The sequence below is a fragment of the Rhinoderma darwinii genome, chromosome 3 (assembly GCF_050947455.1).
Source record: "Rhinoderma darwinii isolate aRhiDar2 chromosome 3, aRhiDar2.hap1, whole genome shotgun sequence".
In the NCBI taxonomy this organism is placed as follows: Eukaryota; Metazoa; Chordata; class Amphibia; order Anura; family Rhinodermatidae; genus Rhinoderma; species Rhinoderma darwinii.
This window is the reverse complement of record NC_134689.1, coordinates 74,632,303-74,649,430: the sequence shown is the minus strand read 5'-3', so window position 1 is coordinate 74,649,430 and position 17,128 is coordinate 74,632,303. Positions and strand designations below refer to the sequence as shown.

The window sequence follows — 17,128 nt, the reverse complement described above, 5'->3', positions numbered from 1 at the left end:
AACCCGACCAACTACTCTTTCAGATATCCGTCAGCTTGCTCAATTGTTACCAACTAGGGCTGATATGACTTCCTTTGCCAAACAGATTGTGGAAGAATGTAAGCTGGAGTTTACCAAGTTCCGTGCTGAACTTTCCTCACTTTCTATGAGGATGGACACCCTCCCTCAAGAACGTGTCGCTGATAGAGATGAGCAAACTTATGAAAAGTTCGGTTCGGCTGGTTCGCCGAATTTCATGAAAAAGTTAGATTCGGACCGAACTAGTTCTGACCGAACCTGTAATTCAAGAAAGTGTATAACACTGTTTAAAAGCCCTAGAAGCCCTGTATAACACTCTTAGGTCACCCATGAGTGTATCCAAGTACTTTTGAGCTGTCTTTAAGGCAAAGTTAGTATCAAAGTTACGCCAACATGTATGGCTATAGGAAAACGGATGGGACACTGTGATACCTAACAGAAACCACTGCACTTGTGCATGCTGTATGCTTAATGCATTGTTAAAAAAGGTACAAAAATTAACCATTTTTGGCGGCAGATGCCTGCCAGGGTTCATACATATAAGGTGGTAAAAGAAGAAGCAATGGCTTTTGACAAGCCCTCAAAAATTTTACCCTTTATGGTGGCAGATGCCTGCCGGGGTTCATCCATACATGGATGTTAAATCAACAAGCAATGGCTTTTCACAAGCCCTCCAGGCCTGCTTGTAGCAGACGGCAGTGGAGGTGTATTGGTGGTAGTAGAGGTAGCCAACGGACAGCAAGGGTGGTGGTAGTAGTAGCAGCACATTCAAAGACACTGGACAGTCACAGGACAAAGCCCTGTGGTGGGGCAGGTCTGCTTGTAGCAGACGGCAGTGGAGGTGTATTGGTGGTAGTAGAGGTAGCCAATGGACAGCAAGGGTGGTGGTAGTAGTAGTAGTAGCAGCACATTAAAAGACACTGGACAGTCACAGGACAAAGCCCTGTGGTGGGGCAGGCCTGCTTGTAGCAGACGGCAGTGGAGGTGTATTGGTGGTAGTAGAGGTAGCCAACGGACAGCAAGGGTGGTGGTAGTAGTAGCAGCACATTCAAAGACACTGGACAGTCACAGGACAAAGCCCTGTGGTGGGGCAGGCCTGCTTGTAGCAGACGGCAGTGGAGGTGTATTGGTGGTAGTAGAGGTAGCCAATGGACAGCAAGGGTGGTGGTAGTAGTAGTAGTAGCAGCACATTAAAAGACACTGGACAGTCACAGGACAAAGCCCTGTGGTGGGGCTGGCCTCAGGCCTGCTTGTAGCAGACGGCAGTGGAGGTGTATTGGTGGTAGTAGAGGTAGCCAACGGACAGCAAGGGTGGTGGTAGTAGTAGTAGCAGCACATTAAAAGACACTGGACAGTCACCGGACAAAGCCCTGTGGTGGGGCAGGCCTGCTTGTAGCAGACGGCAGTGGAGGTGTATTGGTGGTAGTAGAGGTAGCCAACGGACAGCAAGGGTGGTGGTAGTAGTAGCAGCACATTAAAAGACACTGGACAGTCACAGGACAAAGCCCTGTGGTGGGGCAGGCCTGCTTGTAGCAGACGGCACTGGGGGTGGATTGGTGGTAGAAGTAGTAGCAGCACCAACAGCGGCACATTAAAAAAAGAGTGGACAGGACAGAATCCCGTAGTAGCAGGCGGCAGTAGCAGGCGGCAGCGGCAGCAGCAATGTCAGATCTAATCAGTGGCATCAGGCACAGGGGTTTTAAAATCCTCACCGATCCACGCTTGATTCATTTTCAGAAACGTGAGATTTTCCAAGCTGTTGGCGGACAATCTTGTTCGCTTAGGGGTGACGAAGCCCCCTGCCACGCTGAATACTCTCTCTGACGCTACACTGGAGGGTGGACAAGACAGTACACCCATGGCAAACTGGGCCAGTTCTTGCCAATTATCCAATCTGCTGACCCAGAAGTCCATGGGCTCTGGGATCAGCATTTCTGACGGAGAAAGGGCACAGTCCAGGTACGAGTGAGCCTGGTTGTTTAGGTGCTGGTGATGGTGAACATCCCTTTGGTGACTACGATGTGTGTCAGGTCGGGGTATTGGATGTAAAAATGTTGTCGTCATATATTCCAAACTGAATTGTCTACTGCTGCCGCTTATTGCAGAGGTAGCTCTGCCAGAGGCGGTGGAACGATGAGACAGTGGGGAGCGGAGCGTGGCCCCCCGGTCAGACATGCTTGCAGCAGGTGTTTTCCGTTTGAAAGCTGTGACAAGCTGGCTGCATAGCTTCTCTCGATAATAAGCCAATTTTGCCTCCCTCTCAGAAGGCGCAAAAAACTCCTCCATTCTGGCTTTATACCGAGGGTCTAAAAGTGTGGCTATCCAGTACTCATCTCTTTGCTTCATGCCAACAATACGACAGTCAGCGCGCAAGTAACGAAGCATACAGCTCGCCATCCTGGCCAGTGTTTCAGAGGGCCCGGTTGGTTCCATCTCCGCCCCATACTGCCATGGTTGTACATCATCAAGGTCGTTGTCAGACTCGTCATCATCAATGTCATGTTGTGCGGCTGCCTCGTCCCCTATCCCTTCCTGTGATTCCATCTCCAAATCCAGCTCCTCTTCAGGTCCTGTTTCCTCATCGTCATCCTCCTCCTCTTCCTCCTCCTCAACATCCATAGCCAGATGTGATCCTTCCTCCATCCTTTGCTGAATCATCGCTGTGAGCGTTTGCTCCAGAATGAATATCAGCGGCACAACATCGTTCATTCCGCTAGCGTCACGGCTCACAAATCGTGTGGCCTCTTCAAAGGGCCTCAAAATGCGACATGCATCTCTAACCAGCTGCCAGTGCCTGAACTCGAAATTACACTGCCTCCAAACGCTGCCCGTCTGCTGCATCAGGAAATCATTCACGGCTTTCCGCTGTTCATACAGACGGTCCAACATGTGCAGGGTGGAATTCCAGCGTGTTGGAACGTCGCAAATCAGGCTGTGTTCTGGGAGATTGTTTTGACGCTGCAAGTCCAGGAGGGCGTGCTTAAATGCATACGAACGTCTAAAGCGAACGCAAACCCTCCTGGACATGGCCAGCACACCCTTCAAACCAACATATGACTTTAAGAAGCGTGTTATGACCAGATTGATCACGTGCCATGAAAGGAGCGTGTGTCAGGTGACCTAGACGCAGTGCAGCCACAACGTTCTTCCCGTTATCAGAGACAACATTGCCCAGTGTGAGTTTCAGAGGAGACAGCCAGCGTGCAATTTCCTCCTTGATGCACAGCAGCAGCTCCTTCCCTGTGTGGCTTTTCTCGCCCAGGCTCAGCAGGTGTAAGACAGCATTGTGGCGCTTCACCTTGCACCTATGAAAAGAGGAGGGAGGAGGAGTGGAAGATACGCTGTGTCCTGTCGGGGACGGGAAGACCTCCATTGAGGAGGGCAAGGAGGAGGAGGAGGAGTAGGAGGAGGAGTATGGTAGGCGCCTGGTGTCCGGAGTTGAACCAGAAAGATACAAGCGTGGAGGTGGTAATGCCTGGCATTGCTGCGGTGGTGCATCGGACTGCAACATATTGACCCAGTGGGCCGTGAAAGACATGTACTGTCCCTGCCCATAGTTGCTAATCCACGTGTCGACGGTGGCATGTACCCTGCTGCACACGGATAATTGCAAGGACTGGCCCACCTTTTCCTCCACGTGCTTGTGCAAGGCAGGGACAGCTGTTTTGGAGAAGTAATGGCGGCTAGGTATTCACCACCTAGGCTGAGCGCACGCCATCAATTGCTTGAAGCCGGCGGAGTCGACCAGGTGGTACGGCAGCGACTGCACCACCAACAACTTAGCCAGGTGTGAATTAAGCCGCACGACAAGTGGATGACTGGGTATATATTGTTGCTTATTGGACAACGATTCCATAATGGATAACTGACGGGATGTAGGAGGAGCATTAGATGACAGTGATGATGATGACAACGAGATGGTGGATAAGGCCTGGCTACTACTTAGATGACAGGGACTTGGAGCAGCAACAGCAGCAGCAGCAGCAGCGGCAGAGGGGTCTTCATTAGATGTACATGATGGTGGGGCATGTCGATTGTCCCACATGGCCTTGTGATGCCGCTCCATGTGTTTACGTAGTGCGGTAGTTCCTACATTGCTGCCCTGCCCACGCCTTACTTTCTGCTTGCAGATACGGCACTGTGCCATGTTTTCGTCCTCCGGGAAGGTACAGAAAAATTGCCACACGGCAGAGTACCGTAAAGAGGTAGTACCACGTTCACCACCACCACCCGTGCTTGCCCCTTGTCTGGCAGGCTTTTTTCGGGAGCCTACACCAGTAGCAGCAGTGTCGCCGACACCGGCTCCTGAGCTGACCCTACCGCTGCAACGTTTTTCAGATTTATTTCTGCCCCTACCTCGGCTTGGCTGTTTATCACTGCCAGTGCCGCCACTACTACCCTCCTCCTCTGACGCCGTCATCACCTCGTCACCTGGTTCCCACGTCCTGTCTAAAACAACATCATCATCATAGCCCTCCTCATCATCCCAGCCACTTCTGTCACTGCGTTGTGAATGTTGTGATGTGACATCATGGCGGGCTCCATGCCCCCCCCTCATTATTACGTCTGCAACCACGGCTACTACCACAGCTATGCGTCTCGGACACCGCTTCCACCTCCACCGGCGCAACACACTCCGTTGGCTGACTCGCGGAAAACAAATCATCATCACTATGTTGTTCAGTATCTTCCTTCGCACCCGAGGAGATGTCTCTTAGGACTCTCAGGAAAGATGGCTTCCCGCTAGGAAGGGGGAGTGAAGACATAGATGATGGAATGGAAACGCTAGAAATACCCATATTACTACTGTCACTGTGCCAAGGAACTGTAGAGGATCTGGAATCCAACGACGAAACCTGGCTTGAAGCCAGATCGTCAGAGTCTTCCTGCTAAGATGACCGCGAGCCAGCCAACCAGTCCACAATGGCCGTATTGTCTAAAATAACCCGCCCACCGGAGGAGATGGACAAGTCTGGCTTGCTGATACTGCTACTACTACCAGCAGGCACATGGAAGAGGGCTAGTAGGACTGGAAGAGGGCATGGGTGTTTTTTCCTCTACCCCGTCCTTTCACAACCTTTTTTTTTACCAGACATTTCACTGCTGGAGTGCAGCAAGTTGAATCAAAACCCCTTCCCCTACTAGAGGAATGAGGCCCTTATAAAATATTATTTGGACTGGCTGAAAATGAGTGACTGTGAATAGGTGGCAGTCAGTGTATGCTGTGACTTGTATAATAGCACCAAAGGCACTGGCTGTACTTAATTAACACGTTGAATTAAACACTTAGACAGAAATGAGGCCCTTTTAAATTGTTATTCGGACTGGCGGAAAATCAGTGACTCATAAGGTCCCAGTCAGTCGGGGAATGCTAAGCGTTGTAGTACTACAAAAGCTGCCTGTATTGCAAGTTGGATGTTAACCCATGCAACGGGGATGAGCTCCTTCTAAAAGCTTATTCACACACTGGCTTGGCAAATGGCAATGAATGAGAATTTCTATCAGCCACTGTGCACTCAGGGAATGCTGGCAGTTGTAGTACTACAGCTGTCTGCCTGTATTGCAAGTTCGATGTTAACCCATGCAACTGGGATGAGCCCCTTCTTTAAGCTTATTCACACACTGGCTTGGCAAATGACAATGAATGAGAATTTCTATCAGCCACTGTGCACTCAGGGAATGCTGAGCGTTGTAGTACTACAAAGGCTGCCTGTATTGCAAGTTGGATGTTAACCCATGCAACGGGGATGAGCCCCTTCTAAAAGCTTATTCACACACTGGCTTGGCAAATGGCAATGAATGAGAATTTCTATCAGCCACTGTGCACTCAGGGAATGCTGGCCGTTGTAGTACTACAAAGGCTGCCTGCCTGGTTTGCAAGTTGGATGTTAACTTATGCAACGGAGATGAGCCCCTTATAAAAACGTATTCACACACTGGCTTTGCAAATGGCAATGAAGAATGGCAAATGGCAAATGGAGAATTTGTATTGAAATTTGGATGTTGAGAGTAGAGTAGACTCCCGCTGTAGTGGATGAGCCCCTTTGATTGCTGGATTCCTGGCTTTTAGATTCCTAAAGCTTTCCCTTACTGCATAGAGATGCTATCCCTACAGCTCCTGTCTCTAAAATGGCCGCTGAGCTCCGTGCATAGACATTTATTGCAGGCTTGAGCCCGCCCCTATGCTGCCTCCCGATTGGCTGGGAGAGCCATTTGCAAGGCATTATGGGGTAGCCTGATGTCAGGTGATATTTTGAAATCCTCCATTTTAGATCTAACATGTGGCAGGCGCCAAAATGTAGCCGGGTTCGTTCAAAACGGGTTCGGCCGAACCCGGTGAAGTTCGGATTCGCTGCGAACCTAACTTTTCACGATGTTCGGACCGAAACCGGATTCAGTTGTCGCGGTTCGCTCATCTCTAGTCGCTGACACTGCCACTATTGCAAATATTCAATCCACTATACAACAGCACTCAGCTCAATTGTTCGTTTTGCAGCAACATCTCGATGATATTGAGAATCGTAACCGGAGGAACAAATGACGTATTCGGGGATTACCCGAATCTATTCCTGCGTCTCATCTGTTCTCTACTTTGTCTACCATCTTCAATAATTTCTTGGGCTGTCCGCCGAATACTCATATAGAAATTGATCGAGCACATCGAGCCCTCCGTCCAATGAGTAATGATGATCAGCGGCCACAGGATTCACTTTTACGCCATAAAGGATTCTATTCTACAAAAAATCAGACATCTGCCCGTCATTCTTCATCAAGGTACGCAGATACGTATCTTGACGGATTTGTCGAGACATACCCTTGCGCAAAGATCTGCTCTTAAACCCCTTCTGGAGGTACCCCGCAGCCGAGACATCATCTAGAGATAGGGCTTCCCTTTTGCCCTGATGGTCAGGCAAGTTAGTCGCACCTATACTATAAGATCCCCAACTGACTTGCCTGTTTTTTTGCGGGACTTAGACCTTCCTCATGTTTCACTGCTAGAGTGGCCCTCGCTGTTAGGGGGGATTCACACGAGCGTGCATTCGGTCCGTGCGGGCCGCGTGGTTTTCACGCGGCACGCATGGACCAATACAAGTCTATGGGGCAGTACAGACAGTTCATGCTTTTTGCGCAGCGTTTGTCTGCTGCGCAAAAAGCGCGACAGGTTCAATAACTCTGCGTATTTCGCGCATCACGCACCCATTGAAGTCAATGGGTGCGTGAAAACCACGCAGGTTGCACGGAAGCACTTCCGTGCGAACCGACTGAAACAGCGCACCAGCTGTCAAAAGGATGAATGTAAACAGAAAAGCACCACGTGCTTTTCTGTTTCCGAACATCCAAACGGAGTGTCTTTGCGATGAGCGAAACCGGACAAGCGAACCGAACTTCACCGGGTTCGGCCGAACTAGTTTTGGCCGAACCTGGCAAAAAAATTATCGGTACGCGACGTCAGGAGATAGTCACTGTCCATGGTGCTGAAAGAGTTAAACTGTTTCAGCACCATGGACAGTGACTTCCGATCCCAATATACATGAACCTGTAGAAAAAAAAACGAAGTTCTGACTTACCGATAACTCCCGACTTCTTCCTCCAGTCTGACCTCCCGGGATGACAATTCAGTCCAAGTGACAGCTCCAGCCAATCACAGGCCAAGCACAGGCTGCAGCAGTCACATGGACTGGCGCGTCATCAAGGGAGGTGGGGCCCGATGTCGAGAGGCGCGTCACCAAGGACGCGTCACCAAGGACGCGTCACCAAGGCAACGGCCGGGAAGTTCTCGGTAAGTACGAACTTTTTCTTTTTTTTCAAAAGGTTTTTCGATATTGTGTTCGCCATTCACTGTCGAGGGTGCTGAAAGAGTTAGCTCTTTCAGCACCTTGGACAGTGACGGGCGTCGACTAGCCTCATCTCTATGATGGCGGCTGCGCGAAAATCACGCAGACGCGCATCATACACGGATGACACACGCAGCTGTCAAATGGTTTTTGCGCGCGCAAAATGCCGCATTGTTTGCGCGCGCAAAAACGCAACGTCCGTCTGTATCTGCCCTTATCCTCTGCAGGCGGAGGATCTCGGGCGGGATGCCCGCTCTCTGTGCATTTGCCTACCACTGGGGGTCGCCCCCCACGTGGAACCAGCAGACGGTCTAGACGTAGGCAGGACCGTGACCCTTCACCGCCTGTGGAGATTGTCAGTTTGGCGTGATGATCTGAGTTGCTTTGTCGCTGTCATATATACTCTGGGTCTTATGTTATTGTGGTAGCTGTAATTGTTCTCTCAGCTCCTGGAATTTATCCTTTTTTCTTATTTGCTGTTCAATATTCCAAGATTTCTCTCGTGCTGCACCCGTCCTCTGGAATGTGCTACCCCAGACAATCAGATTAATTCCCAATATCCACAGTTTTAAAAGTGCCCTGAAAACACATCTTTTTAGACAGGCCTATAACATTCCCTAATCTGACTCCTTTCCATGGCCCTCCTTTTAGATTAGTCATCAGAATAAGATTCCCTCACACTCCTTCTCTTCATGTCCGTCATACACGAATACTGGCTGGTGACCGGCTCATGCAGCTTTATGTTACCACCGCATGTGTATAAAAATGGCCGGACCATTGTACAGAACAAACACTGTTACACTTTGTGTCTCCCTTATTTCCTCATAGATTGTAAGCTCTTGCGAGCAGGGTCCTCACTCCCCAGGTTTGAATTGTAAATGAACTTTGTCACTATGTAATGTCTGATATTGTTTGTTTCATGTTCCCTCTAAATTGTAAAGTGCTGCGTAATATGTTGGCGCTATATAAATAAAGATTATTATTATTATTAATATACGTGCCTTTTGTTTTGAGTATTGTTTTCAAATGCCTTACAGTGCTTCCTTTTATTTACAGTGTGTACATAATATTAGCTATTCATACTTATAATAATGTGAGCTGGGGTGTGCGGATAGCTCTTATGCGAAGCGGTCACCTTCCCCCTGTAGGTATTGGACCGAACCTTTGGTCCTCCGCATTTTTGCACTTAGCTTGCGCGGCAGTTGTTTTCTTACTGCCTTTTTTGTTTGAATTTTTGTCTTTCTCTCATGCTGTGCTTTCTGTTTCTAGCTTGTCTCCTTCCCCTTTTCTCCTCATGGTCACCCTGGACTCCTGCCTTTAATGTTTCTTCCGGAACATCTCAGCGAGCCGTTTAGTCTGTATCCATGGCTGACCCTAATATAGCCTCCTTCAATGCGAAGGGGCTGAACACTCCTGAAAAGAGGACGCAAATCCTACACCATCTTCACAAGCATAAGGTACACATTGCATGCTTTCAGGAAACACACTTCAAGGAAGGACATTCCCCTACCATTAAGCATACATTTTACACTAACTGGCATTTCAATAACAATCCCCTTTCCAGATCGTGTGGAGTTGCCATATCTCTCCACAAATCTCTCCCTCATCAAGTTGTAAATTCTGTTGTAGATTCCGAAGCTAGATACATCATCCTAGTACTTAATATTGGTGGGCGGGAGTTCACTGTGATTAATGCTTATGTTCCTACCCAGGGCGAGATTACCTTTACTTCTTAAACTCATAGATGCTGCCCTTCCGGTGGTCCGGGGGACTGTGGTGTTGTGCGGAGACTTTAACCTTACTTTGGATCCAAGGGTGGATAACTCTACTGGTCGCTCTAGTGTTGCACATGGTGCTATTAGGATGGCTGAGGCGTGCTCTCTTACAGCTTCAACTTTGTGATACTTGGCACCTTCAACATCGCTCTGATAAGGATTATAGTTTTTATTCCCATCCACATGGCACCTACAGTCACTTGGATTACATCCTCCTTCAACATCATGCCCTTCCCTGGGTTGTCTCTACATCCATAGGCAGTATCCTTTGGTCCGACCATGCCCCTGTGTATTGTACCTTACATCTTCCTTTCCTCACTAAGGACCCCTGGACTTGGAGACTTAATGAATCCGTGCTTCTGGATGGGGTAGGCCATGCTGACCTGCTGCAAACAGTTGAGCATTTCATATCCGATCACGCCCATGATGATACGTCTCCCATGGTACGGTGGGAGGCCCTTAAGTGTGTACTCAGGGGGGTCCTCATAAAGCACGGAGTGCACATTAAAAGAGAGAGGGCTCACTCCCTTAAAACTGCTCTCCAAAAAATTAGAACTGGCTAATAAGCGTGCGCTTTCTCTTTTCCGATTTTGCGGGAGTTACAAGTTGCCCGACAGGACGATATGCGTTTGTTGGACTTGCCCCAAAAGCGTGCCCTTCAAGTCTGTCGTAGTAAGTTTTATGAATTTGGCAACAAAAACGGACGCATGTTGACCAGAGCTTTAAAGGCTCGGATAGCCCAGTCTCATTTACCAAACGCTAATTCTCCTTCTGGCCATGTTGTTTACACGACCCCAGAGATAGCGGATTGCTTTCAGAAATTTTATTCTGATCTCTACAACCTTCGTCCTCCCACCCACTCTCCCCCACCGGGTCGGGACTCTTTTTCCTCTCCCTTTACACCTTTGTCCAGGGAAATTGCTGAGGAACTGGATATGGCTTTCACCTCTCCAGAGATCCTTGCAGTTATAACAGAACTTCCCAGGGGGAAGAGTCCTGGTCCGGACGGATATACTGCCACATTTTACAAAACATTCGTTAACTGTCTGCTGCCACTTGTGCTCCAGGCTTTTAATTCTGTTTCCCCCGAGGTACTGTTTCCTCCTAGCTCCACTCTGGCCCATGTCGCTGTTATCCCTAAACCGGGTAAGGACCCTCAACTTTGCTCCAGTTATTCTCCCATCTCATTACTCAACGTTGACCTCAAAATATATGCCAAATTGCTGGCCAATAGATTGAATAAATATCTTCCTACCCTGGTTCACCCGGACCAAGTGGGGTTCGTGCCGGGTCGGGAGGTCCAGGACAAAACCCTGAAAACTTTAGCTATTATTCATAATGCCCAGACAGCACATCCCACTCATGATCCTATCCCTAGATGCCGAAAAGGCGTTTGACAGAATATCATGGCCCGCTCCCTGCCAACCCTTCAACATGTAGGACTAGGACCTTCCCTCCTGGCTAAAATTATGGTGCTTTATCGTTCTGCCTCCACCCAATTAAAAATAAATGGCTCCCTCTCTTCCCCTTTCACTATTCATAATGGCACCAGGCAGGGCTGCCCCCTCTCCCCATTGTTGTATGTCTTGGTCATGGAGCATCACATGGCCTCCATTCGGAATAGCCCGGATATTAAAGGTATTACCATAGGAGGGACGGAATATAAGTGCTCTGCATTTGCTGATGACTTGTTGGTTTACCTCACAGACCCACATGTCTCTCTCCCCTCGTTGATGTCCGAGCTGTCCCATTTTGGAACATGGTCTAACTTCAAGATCCACTTCTCCAAGTCTGAGGCTTTGAATGTCTCCCGGTCCCGGTAGTGTCGATTCTCAAAAGCAATTTCCCCTTCTCTTGGCCCTCTAGGGGTATAACATACTTGGGTGCACGTATAAGTAGTGACCTTACACAACTGTTTACAAATAATTTAATTCCCCTATTAGCCAAGTTTCGCACAGATCTCAATTCCTGGCAAAAGACGGAATTCTCCTGGTTTGGCCGTATTAATATTATTAAAATGTCTCTCCTTCCCAGATTACTATTTCTCCTGTAGACGATCTCCATCCCATCCTCTTACTGTTTGCGTATCCAGCAATGTTTTGGATCCTTCATATGGCCAACAGGTCGTCCCCGTCTGAGTAGAACTATTCTTACTCGATCCAGAGGTGCGGGTGGGATAGGTCTGCCGGATTGTTGTCTCTGTTACCTGGCGTTGACTCATGCTCGTGTTCTAGATTTTTTTCATAATCCCGACTCAAAAATGTGGGTTCGTTTAGCCCAGAAACTCTGCCCTAGTACCCTATCTACACTGCCGTGGACCCTGTCTGGGAGCAGACCGACTCAAGCCTCATTTGTTGTTTACCACACTCTCTAGGCATTGCAGTCTTCAGGGATGGGAGGTTCGCTCATAGACCCATTGGGTCTTTTAACCCCTATTACTGACAATCCAGCCTTTCCTGATGGTAGGGTTCGTCTCTCCTCCCTAGGCAGGATGTCCACTAATCCTATGTATTTTACTCAGGTCCTTTCCGATTCCTCCCTACTCCCTTAAGCCTACTTATACCCAGCTGATACGCCCTCCACTTGCCACATGTTTGAATATTCCCAGTTAAAACATTTTTATGGCACTATTAATCGCCGCGCCCATCTTCATCGACCGCTTACTGACTTTGAACGCTTATGTGTTTCCACCCTGTCCCCTACCCATGCCGTCTCCACATTATATAAACTCCTCCTTGCCCAACCATCCCAGCATTCCAGTTCTGCAGGGCTTGGGAGAAAGAATGACATACTACATTCAATGATGCACAATGGAAGCAGTGTTTTTCCCTTTCTTAAAAAGCCTCTATAGCCATTAGATCCCAGGAAACTAGTTACAAAATTATTTCTAGATGGTACCGGGTTCCTGCTGCTCTTCATAAATGGTATCCGTCTGTGCCTTACAAATGTTGGCGTTGTGGAGCTATGGGAGGTTCCATGTTTCATGATTGGTGGAGTTGCCCCTCGTTGAGGATTTTTTCGGATGCAGTGCTTAAAATAATATTAGAGGTTACTGGAGTCTCTGTTCCCAATTCTCCAGTGGTGGCTCTTTTATTTATGTTCCCTATACCATTACACATTTATAAAAGTTTCCTAAGTAGGCATCTCCTTCAGGCGGCAAAGTCAGTAATCCCGCATAGGTGGAAAACGGCGGTTCCCCCAACGTTAGATGAGTGGTTTCAAGAGGTTGCCTTGATACAGAGAATGGAACACCTGGTGGCCCATTCCCCGCCTGCTTCTGTAAGATACACGTCTACATGGTCTCCAAGGATAAGGTTCCTTTCTTCTTCCTCCTATCTTACTGCAGTAACTTGAGTCGCACCCCCCTCCCCTTTTTTCATATGTGTCTTATTTTGAGGAGATGTTCCTTGTAGTTCCCTGGGATTTTGCTGGTTCGAATGTGCCCCTAATATGTGTATTGCGGTTCTTGCTCTTTTCTGTTTTTGTTCATGATATTCCGGGACTGGAGTCCAGGCTCCCTATGTTTTCCGCCTTCCCTTACCTTTCCCTTCCCCTTCTCAGTGATTTTTTCTATTCTCTCTCCCCCTGTCTAGGGTAATGTGCATCTCTTCCTCTGATTGCATTCATTGGCCTCATTGTACCTTATGTGGTATAGGAGTCTGAGCTGTTATTTTTATGTTTCATCCATTGTAGTGCTCCTTTTTTTGTGTTTTTTAGGCTCATTAATGCTGCTGCTGCTGCATATTGTCCTTTGTGCTGGGATGTGATGCACACATTTTTGTTTTGTTTTGGGCTTTGGCCTTATTTGTTGTCTTCCTTTAGTGTATGGAGGCCTTCCCTCCACTGTGTTCTGTATCTGTGTGTATTGAAACTCAATAAAATATTTTGAATATTAAAAAAAAATTATTCAGCAAAAAACATGTGGGGTCAAAATTATCACTATTCCCCTGGAATTTCTTGAGGGGTGTAGTTTCTCAAATGGTCTCACTTTTGGTGCAACAATAAACCTCAATTTGACCGCAACATGTGAGGGCAACATGAGGCATTCCTCCCCAGTTATAATTGTTATAGCTTTGACTGTAGCATGTAACAGGTATCGTTAGAGAAGCAGTGAGCAGGTTTTATGCTAAAGATCAGGTATGGACAGGATAGGGACAGTGTGAAATGTGTAAACTTCATTGATGTTTGTGTGTCTGTGTAGCTACATAGTTTGAAAAAAGACACAGGTATATCAAGGTAACCTTATCAATTACACATCTTTCATTGCTTGATTGGATATAACCCATAATGCCATTTGTCATTAAAGTGGTTTTCCAGCCAATAAAAATTGATGGCTTATCCTCAGGATAGGACATCAATAGCTGATAGATCGGAGTCCGACTCCCAGGAACCCCACCGATCAGCTGTTTTGAAGAGGCCGCAGCACTCGTACGTGTACTGCTTTCCCTTCATTTCTTCTTGCTCGCTGTGAATGTTCGGCACGCATTTAGCGGCGATTCACAGGTATTGCAGTCTTTTCTCCCATTCACTTAAATGGGAGAAAAGGCTGCAATACCTGTGAACCACCGCTAAATACGTATCGAAGATTCACACTGAGCAAGAAGAAATTAAGGGGAAGCAGCTGGAAAACCCATTTAAATAAGCATCTAGCCCTTTTTTTAAATGCTGACATAATATCTGTCATTACTATCTTTTGGGCTAGGACATTCCATAGTTTGAGTACTCTAACTGTAAAGAACCCTTACCTATATTGATGTCTGAAAAGTCTTTCTTCCAGTGTATGGTGCGACTTATTAGATGCCGCAATACAGACACTGGTAAATAGGCTAGTTAGGTGATTCGATTACTGGCTGTAAGGGGATGTTACCACACACAGAATACGATGCAGATTTTCTGCAACAAAGAACCTGCAGCAAAATCTAAAGACAAACGCTGGTTAAATCTGTCACAGAAATCTGCACCAAATAGTGCAATTTTGCTGTGCATATTCCTGCGGAAACGCGTTAGTGTCAAGCATTGGTTATAGCAAAGTATATGTGCACCTGCGGATTTCCAGCATTTTTTTTCAGCGTTTCCACTACATAAATCCTGTACAAACTGCAACAACACAAATCTGTTGCAAAATGTCTGCTCCCCATTGAAGTCTATGGGCCAAACATGCAGCATCTCCGCACAGAACCAGCAGCATAAATTGACATGCTGCGGAATTGAAAGTCGCACTGCAGAACACTTTCCACATTACTTTTTTGTGGGGTTTTTCCACATCGCGGGCATGAGATTTTCTAAATGTCATTCACTTTGCTGTTCTTGTGAAAGCTGTGGAACTTCCACATAGAATTCCTAGCGGAAATTTCGCAGAGTGTACGCTACGTGAGAACCCAGTCTAACAGAAGACCTAGAACGAGGCTCTTGTAGAGATCTTGCCTGAGCAAGCTCCTTAAGAAGAACAGGCTGAAGTGAGAGCAGACAGTATATGTAGTTTCCAATTCAACCTGCTTTAGCTTGGGCACTAAAAAAAAATATTTTACTTTTACCGGCCTCCCAGTGTATCATTATATCGGCTGGTCTGGTGGTTTACCTTCCTAGTGGAAACCCTATCTTTAACCCATGCAATGACATTATTATTTTGCTTAGAAAAAGCTTTACCATAGTGTCCCCTCAATATTAGTTTTGAAGTTAATGTAACACCTAAGGGTAAATTCACATGTTGCGTATTTGTTGGGATTTTCAGTGTGGATTTCTCACTGAAAATCCGCGACCAATTTACAGTGTAATACATGTGATTTTCGGTGAGGATTCCATACCAAAAATCCGAAACAATTTACAGTACAATGCAATTGCACAATACAATTTTCCTGATGCAACCGAAAAGTTCTGAATGGAATTCAGGGCATGATTTACAAATCCGCAGCTTGACAATTCTGCTGCAGATTTTTTGCAGATTTGCAGTCAAATCTGCAGCTGCCTTTTTTCGTCACGTCTGACTTTTGCCTAAAATAGACCTTCAATGCAAAGCGCCTACAAAACTGCAACCAGTAGCATAGATCTCAGTTTACTGGAGCTCTGTGAATATAACTTTGAGAGGAGTGTGTGATGGCAAAAAAAAAAAAAGATTTGCGATGACGACAGTAATCAATATAAAAATATTAACGTAAAAAAAATTGTTTTTAAGCATGTGTTATTTTGGTGTAATTAATTATGTATTCTCTTATATTTCAGATAGACCAATCCAAAGTAAATCTGCTATATATCCTCCAAATCCTCCAACAAGAACTGGAGTTTCTGCTTTTACAGCTAGAGGCAATACTGTATGTCTACTCTATTTTGTTGATATAAAAATATGACATATTGGTCAAACCTACAAAACGTATTTAACTGTGGCAGTTTAAAAATACATGAAAAAGAAAGTTTCTGTGCATGCTATGTCTACTACCTTGGAAACAGAGATAATCCTTTAAATATAAGAGAGAAGTAATTTTCGCTCAGACAGTACATTTATAAAAGACGGGAAAGTATCTCAGATAAACTGAGTCTGAGGCCTCATTTACACGAGCGTGTGCGTTTTGCGCGCGCAAAAAACGCAGCGTTTTGCGTGCGCAAAAGGCACTTGACAGCTGCGTGTGTCATCCGTGTATGATGCGCGGCTGCGTGATTTTCGCGCAGCCGCCATCATAAAGATGAGGCTAGTCGACGTCAGTCACTGTCCATGGTGCTGAAAGAGTTAACTGATCGGCAGTAACTCTTTCAGCACCCTCGACAATGCATTCCGATCACCATATCGAGTAACCTGTTTAAAAAAAAAGAGGTTTGTACTTACCGAGAACTTCCCGGCCGTTGCCTTGGTGACGCGTCCTTGGTGACGCGCCTCTCTTGACATCTGGCCCTACCTCCCTGGATGACGCGGCAGTCCATGTGACCGCTGCAGCCTGTGCTTGGCTTGTGATTGGCTGCAGCTGTCACTTGGACTGAATTGTCATCCCGGGAGATCAGACTGGAGGAAGAAGCCGGGAGTTATCGGTAAGTCAGAACTTTTTTTTTTTTTACACGTTCATGTATATTGGAATCGGAAGTCACTGTCCAGGGTGCTGAACCAGTTTAACTCTTTCAGCACCCTGCACAGTGACTGTCTCCTGCCGGGTTCGGTCAAAACGAGTTCAGCCGAACCCGGTAAAGGTCGGTTCGCTCATGTGTAAGACACTCCGTTCGGATGTTTGTAAACAGAAAAGCACATGGTGCTTTTCTGTTTACATTCAGTTTGACAGCTCTTGCGCGAATCACGCAGTTCGCACGGAAGTGCTTCCGTGCGACCTTCGTGGTTTTCACGCACCCATTGACTTCAATGGGTGCGTGATGCGCGAAAAACTCAGAATTTTAGAACATGTCGTGAGTTTTACGCAACGCACTCGCGCTGCGCAAAATTCACGCATCGTCTGCACTGCCCCAATAGAGTATATTACGCTCGTGTAAATGAGGCCTGAGGCTGATTGCACACGTTGCGCA

General features: G+C 47.0%; 1 protein-coding gene across 1 annotated transcript in view; it reads left to right on the top strand.

Moving 5' to 3' along the window:
* LCP2 (lymphocyte cytosolic protein 2) overlaps positions 1 to 17,128 on the top strand; it is a 353,127-nt gene that overhangs the window by 198,554 nt on the left and 137,445 nt on the right. The window contains exon 6 of the mRNA XM_075859992.1: positions 15,848 to 15,936. Coding sequence (XP_075716107.1) covers positions 15,848 to 15,936 — 89 coding nt within the window. The remainder of the gene's footprint in view (positions 1 to 15,847; positions 15,937 to 17,128) is intronic.